The sequence below is a fragment of the Eschrichtius robustus genome, chromosome 5 (assembly GCF_028021215.1).
Source record: "Eschrichtius robustus isolate mEscRob2 chromosome 5, mEscRob2.pri, whole genome shotgun sequence".
Classification (NCBI taxonomy): Eukaryota; Metazoa; Chordata; class Mammalia; order Artiodactyla; family Eschrichtiidae; genus Eschrichtius; species Eschrichtius robustus.
In genome coordinates this window covers 26,491,905-26,515,651 of record NC_090828.1, presented here as the reverse complement: position 1 = coordinate 26,515,651, position 23,747 = coordinate 26,491,905, and the positions used below count along the sequence as shown (strand labels likewise).

At 39.2% G+C, this 23,747-nt stretch overlaps 1 protein-coding gene across 1 annotated transcript in view; it reads left to right on the top strand.

Annotated features, from left to right (window-relative positions):
• The window catches only part of CPS1 (carbamoyl-phosphate synthase 1), a 158,479-nt gene that overhangs the window by 121,459 nt on the left and 13,273 nt on the right, over positions 1 to 23,747 (top strand). Inside the window, exons 29-34 of the mRNA XM_068544532.1 lie at positions 65 to 140; positions 5,790 to 5,867; positions 8,283 to 8,390; positions 17,528 to 17,617; positions 19,036 to 19,206; positions 21,832 to 21,906. Of these exons, the coding sequence (XP_068400633.1) occupies positions 65 to 140; positions 5,790 to 5,867; positions 8,283 to 8,390; positions 17,528 to 17,617; positions 19,036 to 19,206; positions 21,832 to 21,906 (598 nt within the window). The remainder of the gene's footprint in view (positions 1 to 64; positions 141 to 5,789; positions 5,868 to 8,282; positions 8,391 to 17,527; positions 17,618 to 19,035; positions 19,207 to 21,831; positions 21,907 to 23,747) is intronic.

The window sequence follows — 23,747 nt, the reverse complement described above, 5'->3', positions numbered from 1 at the left end:
TAGCATGCTTTACTTCTGAAGTGGTAAAAGAAACTGACCTCTTTTTTTCCCCCTCCTTACCCAGTGGGTCTGCCATGAATGTGGTATTCTCCGAGGATGAGATGAAAAAATTCCTGGAGGAGGCCACTAGAGTCTCTCAGGTAGTGTCCTATTTCCTTCTGGTGACTTTTACCTCTTCTGTTAATTGCTACCTTGTTTTTATGTTGTTTTTCTTTGCACAGGATGTTGTTATGGTGTTTTTCCTTTTTTCTTCTACCCATTATACTCCTAAATATAGAAATGAGAAAATACATATGCATTTAATTATATTTGGATCCTTAGGGTTAGTGGAAGAAGAGGAAGACCAGTGAATATTTGATCAGAACAGAGATTTATACGATTTTAGTCTCCAAGAGCAAGGCTGCATAAGCAGAAACTTGTCTGTTAATGAGTTAGATGCTGGTCAAGTTATCCGTGGGATTCCCAGCCTCAAGGGCAGCCCAACCATTGTCATCACGAACAAGTGAAGGCTTCCCTGATTTTTAATTCTCACACCTGGAGAGACTTTCTTTGCCTTAGTCAATCCTGCAACTTCAATAGTAAATCCCCTCACTCACCTATTGATTTTTTTCATTTTGGTACATTCCATTTGTAAGTTAATAAAAATGTTTATAATTCTGTGTTCACTCAACCAGCTTTCTCCACTGCCCCAGCTTTTACTTTCTTCTTCGGCATTACCTCAGTGTAATCCATTTAAGATTTGCCCAGTGGGGTTATTGATCTGCAGACCTTGTACTGTAGAGGATAAAAGTAATGTTTTCTTTTTAAAAGCTTTCAAAAGCTAGATAGGGCTAAAAGAAAAAAAAAAAAAAAAGCAGAGAGAGAGAGAAAACACAACTCATAGAGAAGAGTTTGATGTTAGGCAAGTGGCGTTTGGAGGGAGCCAAAGAGTGAAATCAGAGGCATTTGAAAGAGGAATAAAGAGCATGGATTGTTCCTGGACACATGAAGCTGGGCTTCGTTTCTGCCTGGCAGTTGCTCCCCAAGGAAATTTGGTCAGTGAAAAGAGTGCATAAGGATAAAGAGTGAGAAGAGACAGAGTATAAAAAAAGAAACCAAGTGGATTTTGAATTCACTTTTGTGTGGAAGTCAGATAACTGAGGAGGGACTCTCTCCAAAGGGCCAGTTTTCATTAATGTGCTCTGGAGTGAGATACTGTCCTCTTCTCTATCTCACTCCCTGCGAGGGGTCCTGCCACACTCATCTTTTGAGAAACCAGCAGCCTGACCCAGCTGGTCTCATGTGAATGATGAGGCAGGTGTTCTCTGTCTGGGACAGTGGATCTTATAGAGCCTCTACTTGGTAGAATATTTTTAAAATATTTTTTTCTGCTAGCAGGTGGATAGAATCCTTACAGGGCCAAAGTTTTATAATAGAGATGTCTTAATGGAGTACTTCTGGTTCAAGTCTCCCCGTCAAATTACAGTAGAATCTGGGATTCTCAATTCAGTGAATCTAGAGTAAAACTAGCCCCCATTAATCATTGATCTATTTATGTATCCATTCATATTTAGCACCTGCTATATAATGACACTGTTCTCAGTATCAGGGGTTACATTCATGAAAAGATAGTCTCACAGAGGACTCTCTTTCCTAGGGACATCAGACATCAAATAATTATAATTAAATATGATGAGCATCGCAATAGAGAAAATACATGATGTTGAAGGAGAGTGTAAAAGTATCGGGGTCCAGTCCCTGAAGAAGGGGCTTTTAAATTGATTCCAAATGGTTGATTCAGAGTTAAAAGGTTTACATTGTGGGTGTGAGTAGGAAGAAAGAACAGCGTATGTAAAGGCCTGAAGCTGAGAAAGAGCATGGAGTTTCTAGAAACTGATAAAGCATTCACTTATATGGCTAGGATGCCAAACATGGTGGGGAGTGTTGATTATAACGATGGTGGAAAAGCAGAAAGACAAGGAGCAAATAAAGAGAACCTTGTCAGTCATTATACTGAGGTGGATTTTAGTCATATTTTCTGAATACTGAATCACTATGCTGTACACCTGAAACTAACACAATAGTGTAAATCAACTATACTTCAAGTAAAAAAAAAAAAAGAGCAATTGAAAGTTAAAAAAAAAAAAGATCACCCTTCTATAGTATAGAGAGTAAAATCTGGGACAAGTCTGAATTCATGGAAGGAGGTTAGGGGGCTGTTGTGTAGCTCAGGGTAGAGATGACAGTGCCTTGGATCAGAGTAATGGTAGTAAAGATGGAGAGAAGTGCAAGTGTTCTAGAAATATTGAGAATGTGTATTGAGGATGTGAATGGATGGAGGTGGAGGGTGAGAGAGGATAAGAGATGATTCTTGAGTTTCTGCCTTAGACAGCTGGATGGACAGTGGTACCATTTATTGAAACAAGGAACACTTAAGGGAGACATTTTAGAGGGGGAAATCATATATGTAATATTTGACCTTTTGAATGTGAGGTGCCTGTGAGAAATCCAAGTAGAGAAGTTCTGAAAGCAGAGGGTTATATAGAATTGGAATTGAAGATCAAGATCGTGGCTAAAGACAGAGATGTAGATATAGATTTGGAAGTCAATAGCATATCATTGTAATTGAAGTGTTGAGATTGAAAGCAATCACCTGGGATAGTATAGAGGAAAAGGAACAGTTGAGACAGAGATGAAAGGAATACTGGCATTTCAGGGCTGAGCAGGGAAGAAAGAACCACAAAGGAGCCTGAGAAAGAAGTATGAAAAGGACCCCTAAGGAAAGAAGTGCTTTCAGAGGGCCAACAATGTATAATGTTGCTGAAAGACTGAAATTTATTAAGAAATTTTCTTCCTCAACATATTAAGGGCTATTTCATAAATGTGTTCAATTGGCCAGGATGGAGGTTGCTGTTGTTGCCCCCCTCAGATCCCCTTACCTGTGGGAGCACCCATCCCCCACCTGCTGAGGTAGCTGAGGACACCTCCCAGCTATACTTCTCAGGATAACTGTTCTCAGTCAAATGGGAGCCTCTGTCAACCAGGAGGCAAGATCCCTCACCTTACCACCACGCTCAAAACGCTGGGCAATGACTGCCCTTTGCCTCAAGATGGGACTTAACTCCGTGCTGCAACTCAGAGCACCCTCTGTGGTAAGGCCAAATCCAGTCCCCACTGAGACCACGAACTTCCTAGTTTTTTCCTGCTGCCCCATCCTGCTTTTCTCACTCCCTCAATAAATGACTTGAACAAGAACCCCTGTCTTAGGCTTGACTAGAGAGACTAAGACAGCTGTTAAACTTTACCTTTGTTTGCAGTTATATTGTTATTATAATATAGGGAAAAATTCCCACGTAAGTCTCAACACAGCTCTACCAGGCCTGCCAACAGTAAACATCCAATATTTTAAAAAAGAGGAAACAGAGATGAAAAAAATTTTCCATGTCCGATAGGCCTTTGAAGAAAAGGAAAATTTCTTCATTTAATAATAAATTTAAGAAGAGAGAAGCTTATTTATGGCTTGAGACATTGGTTAGTTTGAATTTTTTTATAAAATTTACTTCTATTTAAAATGTTCTGTTAAAGGAGATAAGATATATTACATTTTTTTAACTTTTTATTTTATATTGGAGAATAGTCGATTAACAAAGTTGTGATAGTTTCAGGTGCACAGCAATGGGACTCAGCCATACATATGCATGTATCCATTCTCCCCCAAACTCCCCACCCATCCAGGCTGCCACATAACATTGAGCAGAGTTCCCTGTGCTGTACAGTAGGTCCTTTCTGGTTATCCATTTTAAATACAGCAGTGTGTACATGTTGATCCCAAACTCCCTGACTATCCCTTCCCCCCATCCTTCCCCCCTGGTAACCATAAGTTCACTCTGTAAGTCTGTGAGTCTGTTTCTGTTTTGTAAATAGGCTCATTTGTATCATTTCTTTTTAGATTCCACATGTAAGGGATATCATACAATATTCCTCTTTCTCTGTCTGACTTACGTCACTCAGTATGACAGTCTCAAGGTCCATCCATGTTGCTGCAAATGGCATTATTTCATTCTTTTTAATGGCTGAGTAATATTCCATTGTATAAATATACCACGTCTTCTTTATCCATTCATCTGTCAATAGACATTTAGGTAGCTTCCATGTCTTGGCTATTGTAAACAGTGCTGCAGTGAACATTGGGGTGCGTGTATCCTTTTGGGCCATCTTTTTCTCCAGATATATGCCCAGGAGTGGGATTGCAGGGTCATATGGTAGCTCTATTTTTAGTTTTTTAAGGAACCTCCATACTGTTCTCCACAGTGGCTGTACCAATTTACATTCCCACCAACAGTGTAGGAGGGTTCCTTTCTCTCCACACCCTCTGCAGTATTTCTTGTTTGTGGATTTTTTGATGATAGCCATTTTGACTGGTGTGAGGTGATACCTCATTGTAATTTTGATTTGCATTTCTCTAATAATTAGCGATGTTGAACATCTTTCCGTGTGCCTCTTGGCCATCTGTATGTCTTCTTTGGAGAAATGACTATTTAGGTCTTCTGCCCATTTTTTGATTGGGTTGCTTCTTTTGATGATATTAAGCCTCATGAGCAGTTTGTAAATTTTGGAGACTAATCCCTTGTCAGTCACATCATTTGCAAATATTTTCTCCCAGTCTGTAGGTTTTCTTTTCGTTTTGTTTATGGTTTCCTTTGCTGTGCAAAAGCTTTTGAATTTAATTAGGTTCCATTTGTTTATTTTTGCTTGTATTTTAGATATATTATATTTAACACATATGCATAAAATGATAAACTCCAAGATAGTGGCCAAAAGGAGTTTGTGTTCAGAGCAAAAAGACATGTTCAGAGAAGCCTTCAGGGAGGAGGTAGCATTGGAGCTAGGCCTTGAAGGATGGGTTGAAATTTGAAAGATGAAGCTGAGGAGAGAAGGTTGAGTGCATTTGTGGAAGAGAGGCATGGAGACAGGTAAAGGCAGGGTCTGGTAAGAAAACAGCCAGTGGTGCCGGTTGCTGGTGCCTGGGACAGAGGAGAAGAGATTCCTAAACCCTGGAGGCCTTCATTCAACCACTTCTTTTAGTCTGGAAAAGCACCTAGTGATCAAGCTGCGGAGGGCATTGCAGCACTGTCGTGAAGGAACTGAGTGTGGGAAGAACATCAAGAATAATAATGGGTCTGAAACAGCTGAGAGAGGGAGAACATTTTAAGATTTATAAAGAAAAATGTTTGATTTTGCAGTTACAAATGTCACACTTCTGAAGTGATTTAAAGCATGTCAGTTCCATGTAAATAATTCCATCTTTGGCCTAATAAAACTGAAACAAAATGCTGCTCTCCTTCTAAGTTCGTTCACAATTCTCATACAGAGAACTAACTGAGGGCATTGTAGTGCTTGGAAAAGATAAGTGTAGGAAGAGAGAAAAAACCTGAACCAATACTGATATATAATTATAAATAAAATAGAGAGATATTTATAACTCTGGAGACAGAAAAGGAACCAGATTCTGCCCTCTCCTTAGCCTCCTCTTTTCTCTAACTCACCTAGAAGTCGATGTTTGAAACTTCAAAACTCATGTTCAATTCACTGAGAACTGAAAATTGGAGAAAGATTTCCTCTTCCTCACTGTTAGCAGAGAATGACCGTGTTCTTACCAAACAAACTGGCTAATGGGTTTGAGTAGTATGTTGAGCATTGGTTTATTTTTCAAGTATTGCCGTGGTACTGACTTAAGGTACACGATTTACTTGACCCCATACATGTAATTTCAGCTAAAGTTTCTGCCCTTCTGTTTTCCTCGGTGACAGGAACACCCAGTGGTGCTGACAAAATTTATTGAGGGGGCCCGGGAAGTGGAAATGGATGCTGTTGGCAGAGATGGAAGAGTAAGTGCTTTATCTCCCACCCCCCATCCCTGCCTTCCCATCAGAAAGTTTTTCTTGGCAATTTAGAAACGTAACTCAGGTTAGAGTTCGTGATTTCTGCAAAACAGGTCTCTAAAAATAATGGACAAAATGCTCAGTCAAAAAAATTGTTCCAATTCACTGACAATTCAGTTCATGTGTCATGGGTATCATATCTTCTGCTTTTCATACTGTTAGAATTTCTCTTTGATGATATTAAAAATTATCATCCTGTACTCTTTCTTTTTGAATAGATTTTCTCTCTCATTTTCTTTTGTCTGTGTGTTTCCTTTTTTGTTTCAATGGATATTAGAAAAACATCCAATACTTTTCGTTCTGAAGTTCCTAACTGAATCCCTAGTTTTTCTTCTCTCTTGATTTTTCCATCCTTCTCCTTTTTATCGGGTTAATAAAAGCAAAACTGAACAGAGTAGGGTGGGTAAAGATAATAACAAAATTGGCTTACCATATCACATCTTGTATCACTAATACAATGAATGCCTCCAACTTCAGGGAGACATGAAAGTATGAAGAATTCTTTCCTTTAGTTCTCAAGTTGTACTAATAAGACATGTTAAAGCTTTTTTTGTTTCTTTGTTTTGGTCTTTTTTTTTTTTTTTTTGTCTTCCAGATTAACAGTTCAAAGCAAGGTTGTTTCAAAAAACTACTATATATATAGTAAGGATGACCTCTTATCCTATAATCTAGAGTTTAAGCACCCTTAGATATCATTTATTTCAACCCCTTACTCCCCAAGGATGAGAATTTTCTTCACAGCAACCCTGGAAAGTGGTCATTTGCTTTCTGTTTAACTCTTTTGGTTATACAGAGCATAAAAAGTTGTAAGATGACGAATATATTTTTTGTTTTTGCTTTTACTTCTTGGACATCTAATATATTCCTTCTCTTGAACTAAGGTCTGCTTCCCTAGAATTTTCATCCCTGACCTGCTGGCCTCCAGAATTATGGAGCATATGTATATTCTTTCCCACTTCAACATTTTATGTATTTGAGACTGAGGTATAAAATAAGACGAATGTGATCATACCAGTGTGGAAGTGGAGAATGTAAGACTGGCCTACAGACATTTGTGTTTTTTCAAACGTTGTGCTGGTAAAGTAATGCTGGTCTGTTGGCCTGATTTGGTTCCATTTTGCTAGGATATGCTGTTGCCCTAAGATTCTCTTAGACCTTGACCATTGCTTATCATCCTGGACTCCTTCTTTTGGAAGTGTTCCAGGTTACTCACATAACTTTTAAACAGTCACACTCAGAAATGGACCTAGTACTTCAGACATATTATAACTTTTTTTCAGAGTTCAGTGAGGTGTTGCCTCCCCATTTCTAGACAGTATAAAAAATTTGAGCGCTTACTCTGCACTAAATATCATGCCAGACACTGTTTATGTGTTCTCTTTTATCCTTACAAACATTCTGTGAGGCAGATACCATTGTTATTCCTATCTTATCAGAAACCAAGGCTAAGGAGATAAAGTATGTCACCCAGGTCACAGAACTCATAAGTGACAGCAGGAGTACTGGGACTCAAATGTCACTCTGCTTTAAATCGTCTATAAATCTGATAAACAGATCTTCACTGTAATTTATTTAAGTCTTTTACAGCCACCCAATTATTCTCCCCCACTCTCAGCTTTATCATTTTCCAAAGACACACATACTGTTAACATTCAGGTTACTGTGGTTGAGACCGTAAACTTTGCAATCTGCCAGATAAGGGTTCAAAATCCTGACTTGGTCACATAGCAGTCACATGTACTTGGGTTATTTATTCTTATATTGCCTTGGTTTTCTTACCTCTAAAAGAGGACAAGAATATTTTCCTCTTGCTTCCTTCCTGTCTCGAATTTCAGTTTAAAGATCTCTTGTAGGTGGCCGGTTAGCTCAGTTGGTTAGAGTGTGGTGCTGATAAAGATCTCTTGATCTTTAGATCTTACATTTTCTTTCTGATCCATCTAAGTTATGACATTTACCTAAGCTAGATATTGACCTCTCCCATCTTTTCTTTTCCAGTGTTTAAAACTTAACCTGGAAGGAAAAGATAAAGCTATCTCCAGTGCCCCCCAAATGCTTTAGTTTCCTATCCATTTTTAAAAGTCATTACGAGTTGGCTTAGTTGCCTTCTTCTCCTGGTATCAATACCTATTCTAATCAATGGAAGAGGGAGGTAAGCTCTCAGACACTCTCGGCCGCCCTTAGAGGTGATCTGTCACTGCACAGGGAGGCTTGGTGAGGCTACACGTGCAGCTCTTTCTACTGCTCTCATCCTGGACTTAGCAAAGATGCTGGAGGCATCTGTTAGAATTAAGGGGGATGAGTCAGGCAGTAGCTTCATCGAAGAAGAGCTGACACTTCTTTTGCAAATCTTCTTTTGGCCAGGTCATCTCCCATGCCATCTCTGAACACGTGGAAGATGCAGGCGTCCACTCAGGAGATGCCACTCTGATGCTGCCCACACAAACCATCAGCCAAGGAGCCATTGAAAAGGTCATCATTCATAAATAAAACTGGAAGGGGGAAAAAGATTAAAAACATTTTTTTTTAATTGGGGCTGGATTGTGAAGGGTCTTTTTTTATTATGCATTTCCTTTTTTTGTTTATGAATTTATTTATTTTATTTATTTATTACTTTTGGTTGTGTTGGGTCCTCGTTGCTGTACGCAAGTTTTCTCTAGTTGCAGCAAGCGGGAGCTACTCTTTGTTGCGGTGCGCGGGCTTCTCATCGTGGTGGCTTCTCTTGCTGCGGAGCACAGGCTCTAGGCGCGTGGGCTTCCGTAGTTGTGGCGCATGGGCTCTAGAGCGCAGGCTTGGTAGTTGTGGCGCACGGGCTTAGTTGCTCCGTGGCATGTGGGATCTTACTGGACCAGGGCTCAAACCCGTGTCCCCTGCATTGGCAGGCGGATTCTTAACCACTGTGCCACCAGGGAAGCCCATTAAAAACATATTTTAAACTAGGTAGCAGTAGGACATGCCCCAGGTAAAATTTAATTTTGAGGGGAACTTCCTCCTCTGAGTCTGCTGGGTATTTTAAAGATGACAATTTCCTTCACTGCCCTTCAGAGCCCATATGGTTGTATGCTAGTGCAGTGGTTCTGTAACTGTATGCATCATAACCACCTGGGGGACTTGTTAAAATACAGGTTGCAGGACTCCATCCCCAGTTTCTAAATCTGTAGTTCTGAGCAGGCCCCCAGAATTTGTGTTTTTATCAAGACCCCATGTGATGCTATTGCTGCTGGTCTGGGGACCACATTTGGATAACTGCTGCTGCAGATGATTCTAATGTTTGGGCCACTTACAGGTGAGCAGCATCTAAAGCAACATTTCTCAGTTAGAAGCAGGTATGCAGCAGTCACGTGAGAACTTTCTACAACCGATGCTTTCACTGTCTGCCCTTACCCTCACCTCAAACAGTACTTTATGATATGTCTCTTTCAAACCCTCTTTTGGAACCACTGCTTTAAAGACATTTCCAGTAATGATGACTCTGCCTCAGTACTCAATATGCATTGCTAGGTGTCGTCTTTGAGGCTGTCATCTTTTTTTTTTTTTTAATCAGTCAACACATGTTTATTTGTGTACATTTTTTTAAACATCTTTATTGGAGTATAATTGCTTTACATGGTGTTAGTCGCTGCTGTATAACAAAGTGAATCAGCTGTACGTATACATATATCCCCATATCCCCTCCCTCTGGCATCTCCCTCTCACCCTCCCTATCCCACTCCTCTAAGTGGTCACAAAGCACCGAACTGATCTCCCTGTGCCATGCAGCTACTTCCCACTAGCCGTCTATTTTACATTTGGTAGTGTATATCTCACTTCGTCTCAGCTTACCCTTCCCCCTCCCCGTGTCCTCAAGTCCATTCTCTACATCTGCGTCTTTATTCCTGTCTGGCCCCTAGGTTCTTCAGAAACTTTTTTTTTTTTTAGATTCCATATATATGTGTTGGCATACCATATTTGTTTTTCTCCCTCTGACTTACTTCACTCTGTATGACAGTCTCTAGGTCCATCCACCTCACTACAAATAACTCAATTTCATTTCTTTTTATGGCTGAGTAATATTCCATTGTATATATGTGCCACATATTCTTTATCCATTCATCTGTCGATGGACACTTAGGTTGCTTCCATGTCCTGGCTATTGTGAATAGAGCTGCAATGAACATTGTGGTACATGACTCTTTTTGAATTATGGTTTTCTCAGGGTATATGCCCAGTAGTGGGATTGCTGGGTCATATGGTAGTTCTATTTTTAGTTTTTTAAGGAACCTCCATACTGTTCTCCATAGTGGCTGTGTCAATTTACATTCCCACCAATACTGCAAGAGGGTTCCCTTTTCTCCACACCCTCTCCAGCATTTATTATCTGTAGATTTTTGATGATGGCCATTCTGACCAGTGTGAGGTGATGCCTCATTGTAGTTTTGATTTACATTTCTCTAATGATTAGTGACGTTGAGCATCCTTTCATGTGTTTGTTGGTAATCTGTATATCTTCTTTGGAGAAATGTCTGTTTAGGTCTTCTGCCCATGTTTGGATTGGGTTGTCTGGTTTTTTAATATTGAGCTACATGAGCTGCTTGTATATTTTGGAGATAAATCCCTTGTCAGTTGCTTCGTTTGCAAATATTTTCTCCCATTCTGAGGGTTGTCTTTTCGTCTTGTTTATGGTTTCCTTGGCTGTACAAGAGCTTTTAAGTTTCATTAGGTCCCACTTGTTTATTTTTGTTTTTATTTCCATTTCTCTAGGAGGTGGGTCAAAAAGGATCTTGCTGTGATTTATGTCATAGAGTGTTCTGCCTATGTTTTCCCCTAAGAGTTTATAGTGTCTGGCCTTACATTTAAGTCCTTAATCCATTTTGAGTTTATTTTTGTGTGTGGTGTTAGGGAGTGTTCTAATTTCATTCTTTTACATGTAGCTGTCCAGTTTTCCTGGCACCACTTATTGAAGAGGCTGTCTTTTCTCTGTTGTATATTCTTTGCTCCTTTATCAAAGATATGCTGACCATAAGTGTGTGGGTTTATCTCTGGGTTTTCTATCCTGTCCCATTGATCTCTATTTCTGTTTTTGTGCCAGTACCGTACTATCTTGATTACTGTAGCTTTGTAGTATAGTCTGAAGCCAGGGAGCCTGATTCCTCCAGCACTGTGTTTCTTTCTCAAGATTGCTTTGGCTATTAGGGGTCTTTTGTGCTTCCATACAGATTGTGAAATTTTTTGTCGTAGTTCTGTGAAAAATGCCCTTGGTAGTTTGATAGGGATTGCATTGAATCTGTAGATTGCTTTGGAGGGTATAGTCATTTTCAAAATGTTGATTCTTCCAATCCAAGAACATGGTATATCTCTCCATCTGTTTGTATCATCTTTAATTTCTTTTATCAGTGTCATAATTTTCTGCATACCGGTCTTTTGTCTCCTTAGGTAGGTTTATTCCTAGGTATTTTATTCTTTTTGTTGCAGTGGTAAATGGGAGTGTTTCCTTAATTTCTCCTTCACATTTTTCATCATTCGTGTATAGGAATGCAAGAGATTTCTATGCATTAATTTTGTATCCTGCTACTTTACCAAATTCATTGATTAGCTCTAGTAGTTTTCTGGTAGCAGCTTTAGGATTCTCTATATATGGTATAATGTCATTTGCAAATAGTGACAGTTTTACCTCTTCTTTTCCGACTTGGATTCCTTTTATTTCTTTTTCCACTCTGATTGCTGTGGTTAAAACTTCTAAAACTATGTTGAATAAAAGCATTGAGAGTGGGCAGCCTTGTCTTGTTCCTGATCTTAGAGGAAATGGTTTCAGTTTTTCACCATTGAGAATGCTCTTAGCTGTGGGTTTGTCATACATGGCCTTTATTTTGTTGAGGGAGGTTCCCTCTATGCCTACTTTCTGGAGAGTTTTTATCATAAATGGGTGTTGAATTTTGTCAAAAGCTCTTTCTGCATCTATTGAGATTATCATATGGTTTTTCTCCTTCAGTTTTTTAGTATGGTGTATCACATTGATTGATTTGCATATATTGAAGAATCCTTGCATTCCTGGGCTAAACCCCACTTGATCATGGTGTATGATACTTTTAATGTGCTGCTGGATTCTGTTTGCTAGTATTTTGTTGAGGATTTTTGCGTCTATTGGCCTGTCGTTTTCTTTTTTTTTTTAACATCTTTGTCTGGTTTTGGTAACAGAGGGATGGTGGCCTCGTAGAATGAGTTTGGGAGTGTTCCTCCCTCTGCTATAATTTGGAAGAGTTTGAGAAGGATAGGTGTTAACTCTTCTCTAAATGCTTGATAGAATTCGTCTGTGAATCCATCTGGTCCTGGGCTTTTGTTTGTTGGAAGATTTCTAATCACAGTTTCAATTTCAGTTCTTCTGATTGGTCTGTTCATATTTTCTATTTCTTCCTGGTTCAGTCTTGGAAGGTTATACCTTTCTAAGAATTTGTCCATTTCTTCCAGGTTGTCCATTTTATTGGCAAATAGTTGATTGTAGTAATCTCTCATGAGCCTTTGTATTTCTGCAATATCAGTTGTTACTTCTCCTTTTTCATTTCTAATTCTATTGATTTGAGTCTTCTCCCTTTTTTTCTTGATGAGTCTGGCAAATGGTTTATCAATTTTGTTTATCTTCTCAAAGAACCAGCTTTTTGTTTTATTGATCTTTGCTATCATTTCCTTCATTTTTCTTTTTCACTTATTTCTGGTCTGATCTTTATGATTTCTTTCCTTCTGCTAACTTTGGGTTTTGTTTTTTTTTTTTTTTTTGTTCATCTTTCTCTAATTGCTTTAGATGTAAGTTTAGTTTGTTTATTTGAGATGTTTCTTGTTTCTTGAGGTAGGACTGTATTACTGTAAACTTCCCTCTTAGAACTGCTTTTGCTGCATCCCATAGGTTTTGGGCCGCCGTGTTTTCATTGTCATTTGTTTCTAAGTATTTTTTTATTTCCTCTTTGATTTCTTCAGTGATCTCTTGGTTATTTAATAGCGTATTGTTTAGGCTCCATGTGTTTGTATTTTTTACAGATATTTTTCCTGTAATTGATATCTAGTCTCATAGCGTTGTGGTCAGAAAAGATACTTGATACGATTTCAATTTTCTTAAATTTACCAAGGCTTGATTTGTGACCCATGATATGATCTATCTTGGAGAATGTTCCATGAGCACTTGAGAAGAAAGTGTATTCTGTTGTTTTTGGATGGAATGTCCTATAAATATCAATTAAGTCCGTCTTGTTTAATGTATCATTTAAAACTTGTATTTCCTTATTTATTTTTATTTTGGTTGATCTGTCCTTTGGTGAAAGTGGGGTGTTAAATTCCCCTACTATGATTGTGTTACTGTCGAGTTCCCCTGTTATGGCTGTTAGTATTTGCCTTATGTATTGAGGTGCTCCTATGTTGGGTGCATAAATATTTACAATTGTTATATCTTCTTCTTGGATTGATCCCTTGATCATTATGTAGTGTCCTTCTTTGTCTCTTGTCTTCATTTTAAAGTCTGTTTTGTCTGATATGAGAATTGCTACTCTGGCTGTCTTTTGATTTCCATTTGCATGGAATATCTTTTTCCATCCCCTCACTATCAGCCTGTATGTTTCCCAGGTCTGAAGTGGGTCTCTTGTGGACAGCATTTTTATGGGTCTTGGTTTTGTATCCATTTAGTCAGTCTATGTCTTTTGGTTGGAACATTTAATCTATTTACATTTAAGGTAATTATCGATATGTATGTTCCTATACCATTTTCTTAGTTGTTTTGAGTTTATTATTGTAGGTCTTTTCCTTCTCTTTTGTTTCTTGCCTAGAGAAGTTCCTTTAGCATTTGCTGTAAAGCTGGTTTGGTGGTGCTGAATTCTCTTAGCTTTTCTTGTCTGTACAGGTTTTAATTTCTCTGTCGAATCTGTATGAGATCCTTGATGGGTAGAGTAATCTTGGTTGTAAGTTTTTCCCTTCCATCACTTTAAATATGTCCTGCCACTCCCTTCTGGCTTGCAGAGTTTCTGCTGAAAGGTCAGCTGTTAACCTTATGGGGATTCCCTTGTATATTATTTGTTGCTTTTCCCTTGCTGCTTTTAATATTTTTTCTTTGTATTTAATTTTTGATAGTTTGAGTAATATGTGTCTTGGCATGTTTCTCCTTAGATTTATCCTGTATGGGACTCTCTGCACTTCCTGGACTTCTTTGACTATTTCCTTTCCCATACTAGTGAAGTTATCAACTGTAATCTCGTCAAATATTTTCTCAGTCTCTTTTTTTCCTTTTCTTCCTCTGGGACCCCTGTACTTCAAATGTTGGTGTTTAAGTTGTCCCAGTGGTCTGTGAGACTGTCCTCAATTCTTTTCATTCTTTTTTCTTTATTCTGCTCTGTGGTATTTATTTCCACTATTTTATCTTCCAGGTCACTTATCCGTTCTTCTGCCTCAGTTATTCTGCTATTGATTCCTTCTAGAGAACTTTTAATTTCATTTATTGTGTCGTTCATCATTGTTTGTTTGCTCTTTAGTTCTTCTGGTTCCTTGTTAAGCAGTTCTTGTATTTTCTCCATTCTCTTTCCATGATTTTGGATCATCTCTACTATCATTATTCTGAATTCTTTTTCAGGTAGATTGTCAGTTCCTCTTCATTTGTTTGGTCTGGTGTGTTTTTACCTTGCTCCTTCATCTGCTGTGTATTTCTTTGTCCTCTCATTTTGCTTAATTTACTGTGTTTGGGGTCTCCTTTTTGCAGGCTGCAGGTTCGTAGTCCCCGTTGTTTTTGGTGTCTGCCCCCAGTGGGTAAGTTTGATTCAGTGGGTTGTGTGGGCTTCCTGGTGGAGGCGACTGGTGCCTGTGTTCTGGTGGATGAGACTGTATCTTGTCTTTCTGGTGGGCAGGACCGCTTCCAGTGGTGTGTTTTGTGGTGTCTGTGACCTTATTATGATTTTAGGCAGCCTCTCTACTAATGGGTGGGGTTGTGTTCCTGTCTTGTTAGTTGTTTGGCATGGGGTGTTCAGCACTGGAGCTTGCTGGTCATTGAGTGGAGCTGGGTCTTAGTGTTGAGACGGAGATCTGTGGGAGAGCTCTTGTCATTTGATATTATGTGGGGCCCGGAGCTCTCTTGTGGTCCAGTGTCCTGAACTTGGCTCTCCAGCTCAGAGGCTCAGGCCTGACACCCAGGCAGAGCACCAAGACCCTGTCAGGCACACGGCTCAGAAGAAAACAGAGAAGAAAAAGAAAGAAAGAAAAAACAATTTAAAAAATAAAATAAGTAAAAAGTTATTAAAATAAAATTTTTTAAAAATTATTAAATTTTTAAAAGTAAGAAAAACAAGAGAGCAACCAAACCAATAAACAAATCCACCAGTGTTAACATGCGCTAAAAACTAAACTAAGACAACCGTATAAATCAAAAACTAGTCAGTCACATACAGTAAACCCCAACTCTACAGTTGTTCCCAGAGTCCACTGCCTCAATTTTGGGATGATTGGTTGTCTATTCAGGTATTCCACAGATGCAGCGTATATCAAGTTGATTGTGAATAATTAATCCGCTGCTCCTGAGGCTGCTGGGAGAGATTTCCCTTTCTCTTCTTTGTTCGCACAGCTCCTTGGGTTCAGCTTTGGATTTGGCCCCGCCTCTGCGTGTAGATCACCTGAGGGCGTCTGTTCATCGCTCAGAGAGGATGGGGTTAAAGTAGCAGCTGATTAGGGCGCTCTGGCTCACTCAGGCCGGGGGAAAGGAGGGGTACGGAATGAGGGTTGAACCTGCGGCAGCTGAGGCCAGCATGACGTTGCAACAGTCTAAGGCATGCCATGTGTTCTCCCAGGGAAGTTGTCCCTGCATCATGGGACCCTGGCAATGGCGGGCTGCACAGGCTCCCGGGAGGGGAGGTGTGGATAGTGACCTGTGCTTGCACACAGGCTTCTTGGTGGCTGCAGCAGCAGCCTTAGTGTTTCATGCCCGTCTCTGGTGTCCGTGCTGATAGCCGGGGCTCATGCCCATCTCTGGAGCTTGTTTAGGCAGTGCTCTGAATCTCCTCTCCTCGCACACCCCGAAACAATGGTCTCTTGCCTCTTAGGCAGTTCCAGATTTTTTCCCGGATTCCCTCCCGGCTAGCTGTTGCACACTAGCCCTCTTCAGGCTGTGTTCTTGCGGCCAACCCCTGTCCTCTCCCTGGGATCTGACTTCCAAAGCCCGAGCCTCACCTCCCAGCCCCCGCCCGCCCCGGTGGGTGAGCAGACAAGCCTCTCGGGTTGGTGAGTGCTGGTCGGCACGGATCCTCTGTGCGGGAATCTCTCCACTTTGCCCTCTGCACCCCTGTTGCTGCGCTCTCCTCTGTGACTCTGAAGCTTCCCACCCACCATCCCCCGTCTCTGCCTGCGAAAGGCCTTCCTAGTGTGTGGAAACTTTTCCTCCTTCACGGCTCCCTCCCACTGGTGCAGGTCCCGTCCTTATTCTTTTGTCTCTATTTTTTCATTTTTCTTTTGCCCTGCCCAGGTACGTGGGAAGTTTCTTGTCTTTTGGGAACTCTGAGGTCTTCTGCCAGCGTTCAGTAGGTGTTATGTAGGAGTTGTTCCACATGTAGATGTATTTCTGATGTATTTGTGGGGAGGAAGGTGATCTCCATGTCTTATTCCTCCACCATCTTGAATAACTTGGGGATGTTCCTTTAGTCTTCTGGTATATGAGGTTAGGCTTAGCTGTTTTAGTGAAACTTTCCAATAATCCTGCCATCAGAATCTAGGCAGGCCTCTTTGGCTAGTTGTACATTGGACTGAATTCTGAAGGTCTTACTTTGTTCTAGAATCTGAAGGTAGCAGGATGCTTTGTAACAGCAGCAACATAAAGGAACACTATCCTGGGATTTCAAATGTGCTTCAGTTTTTTATATCAGGATAAATGACCTCAAGAACTCAGATTTTTCCAAATCTCTCAGAGCTCATTGTGTCATGGACTCTGCTTCCTTTTATAACTGATTAAGTTGCTGAACCACTCTTGTAAGAGTAATGAATGAGGAGCTCTTGGTTCCAGCAGTCAGTACTCTCTCTTTGCATGAGTACCTTCTGTCTCTGGTTGGATACAGGAATTCCTATATGTGACATGCAGAGCCTCCCTTCAAGGGAACGTTTCCTTCTGACCATAATATCTACCCTTGCAGTCTAGGGCAAAAGAAAAGCACATAAAAGAAATCTCTCTGGTCTCTTTGCAGTACCATGTAATTTTAGGGCCTGCACTTCTCAGCAGGTAGGTCATTAGATTGCTACAGAGTTTGGATTGCAGTTTTGGTGCTGAAGCAACTAGACTGAAAGGATTCCATTTAGTCCTCAAAATAAAACCAGAGTATATAATTGTAGGTAGATAGAGGCATTTGGCAGAAAGATAATCCTGTAAGATTATTTGTTCTTTTCCCTGCTATCCTGTTGTGAATATTTAGTACATTTGGTGCAAATATTACTTTGTTAATAGAAGCCTAAGAATGGCTTCTATGATTACTATTACTATTACTATTATTATTATCAGTGGAGATGTAGTTCTTTGTAAAGAGAAATGAAAGAAATCTAAATTTAAGGTGCTATATCTTTTTTGTTGGTTTGTTTTTAAACTAAGGAATGTTCTTTAGCACTATATCATTGTCCTTTTTATCTAGGTGAAGGATGCCACCTGGAAGATAGCAAAGGCTTTTGCCATCTCTGGCCCATTCAACGTCCAGTTTCTTGTCAAAGGAAACGAGGTCTTGGTAAGAAATGCCAAGGTGTTTGAGAGGACACCACTGCTGTGTTAGGTCGTGTTGGTTTGTGTCCCTCTGGTACTCTTCTCTGTGAACACTGCCACAGAGCAGCTGAGACCCCTGCAGCTGATTATGTCTGAGTATGGGAGTTGCACAACATATAATGCCTGCCTTGTTTGAAGGCACTGGCTCTTGGTGGCACTGATATGTCAGTCACAGCTTTGAAAAGCACTCTGATCCACTGGAAAGAAGATCACTGACTGCCATCTTCAGTACACTATAGATGGATGCAGTAACTATCATAAAGTAATCTGTCCAGGTTACTGTAGAATAGTCATAAATTACATGTACTGAAGTTTACTCCTTTCTCAGAGAAGAAAGCTGTTTTGGATACCATTTATCAAAAAAAAATAAAAAATGTTAAGTCAACTAGGTTAGTCTTAGTTAATTTAGTTTATTTAATGTAACTAATCAGTAACCAATATTGATTCCTCACCTACTATGCAAAGTCATAAGGTGGCTACAAAGACGTATAGAGCCCAGTCTCTGCTCTCAAAGATCCGCGATTTAGTGAGAACTGGGAAGAAGATGAATTTATAGATGACTATAACATAAGTTAGAATATAATAGCTGCTAGAAGGAATGTACAAATAAAGTGGTATCGGAGGCACAGAACAGAGAGAGCCTATCTATTAGTGTGTGCGTGTGTGTGTGTGTGTGTCTGTATGTCTGTGTGCCTGCACATATGTGTATGAGCATGTATTTGACTGTCATATGCCTGATTTGGGGTGGATCATAAAAGATTTCAAGGAAGATTTTGTAATTTGAGCTGAGTCTTAAAGAATAGCTGGAATTTTGACAAGCAAAGGAAGATAGAAAGGACAGTACACATACAATATCTATGGGTAAATTTGGCGCATTTTAGGAGATAGTGACTAGTTCAGTTTATCAATGACCAGCTGATGATGACTAGTTCAGTTTATTATTTTTCCAGGGAAATCATGGAGGGTAAACTTAGAAAGAAAGACTGGGGCCAGGAAGGTGGTACAAGATAACATAGAGGGGTATACTGAGGCAAGAGGATAGAAGTATTTCAAGGACTAGACATTAATCTCATGGCTAGTAGAAATCCACTGAAGGCTTTCTAGTAGGGCTGTGGCATTATCTGAACTCTGCATTAAAACAAATCTGTCAAGAGTGTGTGGGGATGGAATTGTTGAATGGGGATGGGAAAAAGTCAGAGTTCAAGGATACTGACTGAAAGGAAACCAGTTAGCAAAAGTCAAGCAGTGGGGAGAAAAGGAAGAGGCTGGCAAAGCAAGACTGGGCCCCAGTAACAGCTGGAACCAGAGTGGCCGGGAGCATATTAATATTGTCATTGTCTCTCACCATCCTTTCTCTTCTTCTGAATTTTGTTATCTCTCCAGGTGATTGAGTGTAACCTGAGAGCTTCTCGATCCTTCCCCTTTGTTTCAAAGACCCTTGGGGTAGACTTCATTGATGTGGCCACCAAGGTGATGATTGGAGAGAACATTGATGAGAAGCCCCTTCCAACATTGGAGCATCCCATAATTCCTGCTGACTATGTTGCGATTAAGGTAACATATTCAAAAATCTTAGTCATTTTTTAAGTTCCAAAGAAATGAAAGGAATAATTTTTCATCAAGAATAATCTTGATACATTCTGAACCTTGTAACTCAAGTGCTAGACTAGGGGTTTATGATGTTTGCTTTGAATAATGCAATGCAGTTGCTATACGGGCAACTTTATGTGTACTCTTGTGCATTTCAAAAATTAAAATAATATTTAGAATTACATAACTTCAAAACCAACTAGCTGAGTGACTTATAAACTACATTTGTGAAGCTGATGCATAATGCTGCCAGTTTAGTTGGTAGACAGAAATTCTGAACATATCTTCTTGGGATAAGGCTTCAGTTGTGCCAAGACTTCAGGAATGCATGAATCTTGTAAAAGTGTTACCTTGTGGTGTTGGTTAAATGTTTACTGCCTTGGCTTAGTTCCTATTTTCTTTAGTGGCAGAATTTTTTCACAGTGGTACTGTGAGGGCAATGAAATTGATGGCATCTTTATGAAGAGTGACCAGGAAAATTTAAGGTTTGTTCACTAACTTCAAACACAGGCATGCCTTGGAGATATTGTGGGTTCGGTTCCAGACCACCACACAATTTTTTTGGCTTCCCTGTGCATATAAAAGTTACATTCACACTGTACTGTAGTTTGTTAAGTGTGCAATAGCATTATGTCTAAAGAAACAATGTACATACCTTAATTAAAAGCTACTGTATTGCTGAAAAATACTCATCATCATCTGAGCCTTTGGTGAGTCATAATCTTTTTGCAATAGTAACATCAGTGGTCACCGATCGCAGATCACCATAACAAATATAATAATAATGAAAAAATTTGAAATACTGTGAGAACTACCAAAATGTGACACAGAGACATGAAGTGAGTAAATGCTGTTGGAAAAAATGGTGCCAATAGACTTGCTCTACGTAGGGTTGCTACAAACCTTCAATTTGTAAAAATTGCAGTATCTGCGAAGTGCAATAAAGCAAAGCATCATAAAACAAGATATGCCCGTATATATGTACATTTTGAATAAGAACTTAATAATAAATCCATTGTGTTCCTCTAGCTGCCTCAGTGTGCCCATGAACAGAGTATTTATAATAATGACCTTTAACTACCTCACTGGACAGTATGAGGATTAGTGACATATTATGTAAATATATTTGAATTTTTTAGATAAAGCATACAATAAAATTAATTTATATTGTATAATATATTTATGTGACATTTACATATTTTGGATGCCTTCAAAGGTTTCCATTCTTATGTGTACTAGTGACTTCAACCATAATTGTGTTACAGCTGAGACTCTGACTTCTGACTTTCACAGTGGAAGTTTTAAGTTGAAGCTATAAATCAAAAAATATTTGTTAATCTTATTTAAGTTAATAATTTAGGATGCCTTGGATTTTATAGTGCACTGGGATGGAATGTCACTTCTTATGTTGGGGGAGGGTAACATTTTATTCCTGGAAGCTGTGACACAACATAAATTGTTAAAGCTTTCAGTGGGAATATATGTACATAGGATTTTACTGTTTGAGACCAATAAGAAGAAGGCCCCGAAAAGTATTTTTCCACTGGAGATTCTATATATGAATTTCAAATTCATGTTTCTTTATTCTTAACCACAGGAATATACACACACACACGCATACACACACATATGTGTATGAAACAATTTCCAACTAATAACAATACTGAGGGGTAGATATGAATTTTTTGAAATGCACTGTATCTTTCAGTTTACTTCTTTCCTAGTTATCCTTGTGCATGAATCTTGACTTTTCTGTCAAATTACTTGTTCACAGTCAATCTTAATATAGTCCTAGTGAGGTGGGTGGATATCAACAGATGAGATAGAGAGAGGCTAGAGGGCAGGAATATATAACTTGACTAGGATGACCCAGTGAAATGACCCCAAGCTAGAATTCCCATGATGACTTAGAGGGGTACCAGAATCAAAGAGGAATAGTCTAGGCTAGATAAATGGATATATGCAAGAAACAAGAATTTGATTCTTAGTGAATTGCATTGCTAAAATAAATGAAAAGGAAGCACTCCTATCTATGTTCTAGTTCATATGAAAGTTCTGGGCAAAAGTGTTCCCAAGCAGAATGTTTTTCAAAGCTTTTAAAGAGGTATCAACAGCAGTTTAATGTCTCAGAAGTCAGCTTGCAGACAGACATTTCTGGCAAGGTGGCTTGTTGCAAGTCCAAATAATCAGAACAAGAAGAGGAATGTTTCAGAAGCCTACCAAGGAAAAAGTGTGTTTGAACTCTGTGTTTGGGGAGACCAATGCCCAATATACTTCGTTTGAAATCACTCCAGTAAGAATATGTGTAAGCCAGATTAGAAACACTGGCCTAGACTGGTCACTGGGGCCCTATTTACAGAAATAATTTGTGATTATTTAACCCAATTTTTGGCCCAAAGCTCAAGAAATTCCTGGAACAGAGGTTTAAAGCCACTTTTCAAGTCAGATGCTTGGACCAAAGAAATTTTTTACATGTCTACTGTAACCTAAATGAACCCTATGAGAGATGATTCACTAAATATTTTTATCCTCCTTTATTCCTTTCATACCCTTCTCTCACATATTTTTCCTACCCGTTATTTTTGACAGGCTCCAATGTTTTCTTGGCCCCGGTTGAGAGACGCTGACCCCATTCTGCGTTGTGAGATGGCTTCTACTGGAGAGGTAACTAATTAATGATCCATGAACACTTTCATTAAATCTACTTTGAAATCTATGGTTTTATGATCTGAATATAGTAAAGCAAGTTAGTAAGTAGTTAGCGGGATACTTCTTTTGCTATCAGAGTAAATCTGAAAAGACTTAGGCATTTTGAGCTGCGGAAAAGTCTTTGACTTTTGTAGCCCAGAGTCTAAATTCTCACTTATATTTCAACATGTGTCATTCATTTCCACATTACACATTGAGAACATCTTTCAAATATTTCTCTAGATGTCTAGGTAAATATCTCTCAGGTATTTTTATTTTAAGGTTCTCAAGTCTCTCTGTAACAGCACCTCTTGCTCCATCTAACTTTCCTTGCTACTATGAAATTAGATCATTGTGATTTTACTAGCAATATGTAGAATGAATGTACAGCAGCAGAAAGATAGTGGGGCCAAAATATTGTGGGATCTGCAAATATATGCAAAATCCCAGAACCACTTTCAAAGCAACTTTAACCTCCTGGGGATTATCTAAAAACTATAGTGGGACTGGCCACTGGATGTCCCTCTTCACTTGTGTTGAGGACTCTGTCAGCTGAAGGTTTCTTTAAGAATGTGAAATGTGTTTCTTGTAGAAAGCTGTCAGATTCCAGAGAGTTCCCTACATGTTAGTGCCAGGACATTTTATGAATCACCTAGCCCTTGACAGACTTACTAGATACAGCCTTCACATTCTCATCAGTGCACACGGGGGTGGCAACATCAGACTGGGAGACGTCATTGTTTCCTCTTGGTGTTGAGGAAAACCTGAAAGGGGAAAATACCTAATTGCAACATATACGTGATATTTTATATGGTTGCCTGGTTGCAAGCAAGATCTGTGATGAGAAGCCAAGTGAAACAGGAAGAGAGGCAGTGAGGAATAAATGGCTATCTTGTTCATATTTGGACTGATGATTGCCTTTTCTTAGCTCCTTTGCTGCTTCTGTTAATTTAATAGATGAGAAAACCTAACTTGAAAACAAGGGACTTTCATTACATTTCTCTGCTGTTTAAGGAGCTACTCTGATATTCATCGTGATCCCTTGGTCACTCAGTAGCAGGGCTGTTTTCAGCCAGCCCAGGATTCAGATCAGGGAGAGATCTGTTTTCCTTCATGCTGTTTTCTCTAGTGTGGCAAATCTATTTTCAGTACTGTATCTATGTCCATTCTGCCTCCAGACATACATTCTTGGAGTTGTTGAAATACGAAAATATGAGAGAATTAGAAATTCAGCTCCCCCTTTCTTGTATCTGTTTCAGAAGTACAGAGAGATAATTCTTCTTCCATAATTAGAGTCATATTTCCAAGTGTCACTAAGTACAATGTTACAAGTTCTGTTTTATAACTGAAATCATAATAATAATTCTAAGTTAGTGAAATCTCAGTTATGCTTCAGAGACATTTTCAGTGTTAAAATGGCTTGTTGTGGGATTAAATAAACCTTTAGCTTTCCTAGTGGTGAGGTGGGAATGTTAGTCCTAATCTTTACTTACATATTTAACTACTTTTTATGTTATTTGTAGAAAACTGCTGAAACCTCTTGTGGGTTGTATATGCACTTATGATGGAATTGCCCAGGTTCTTTCAGTGTGGTTTGGGTTCTGTTAGCTTAGGGTGACATTACTAATTTGGTTAGCCAGTTCTTGACCAAAGAAAATGTTCACTGTAGAGTAAAAAGTAACATGTACTGGTGATCAACTGAAAATCATAGTCATGAGAACTTTCCTTTGACAGTAAGGGAGTCATTTGCTTAAAGAATGAATTTAGACATCAGTGTTATTTACTCTAATGGTGGTTCTCTACCCATGCCCAATGAT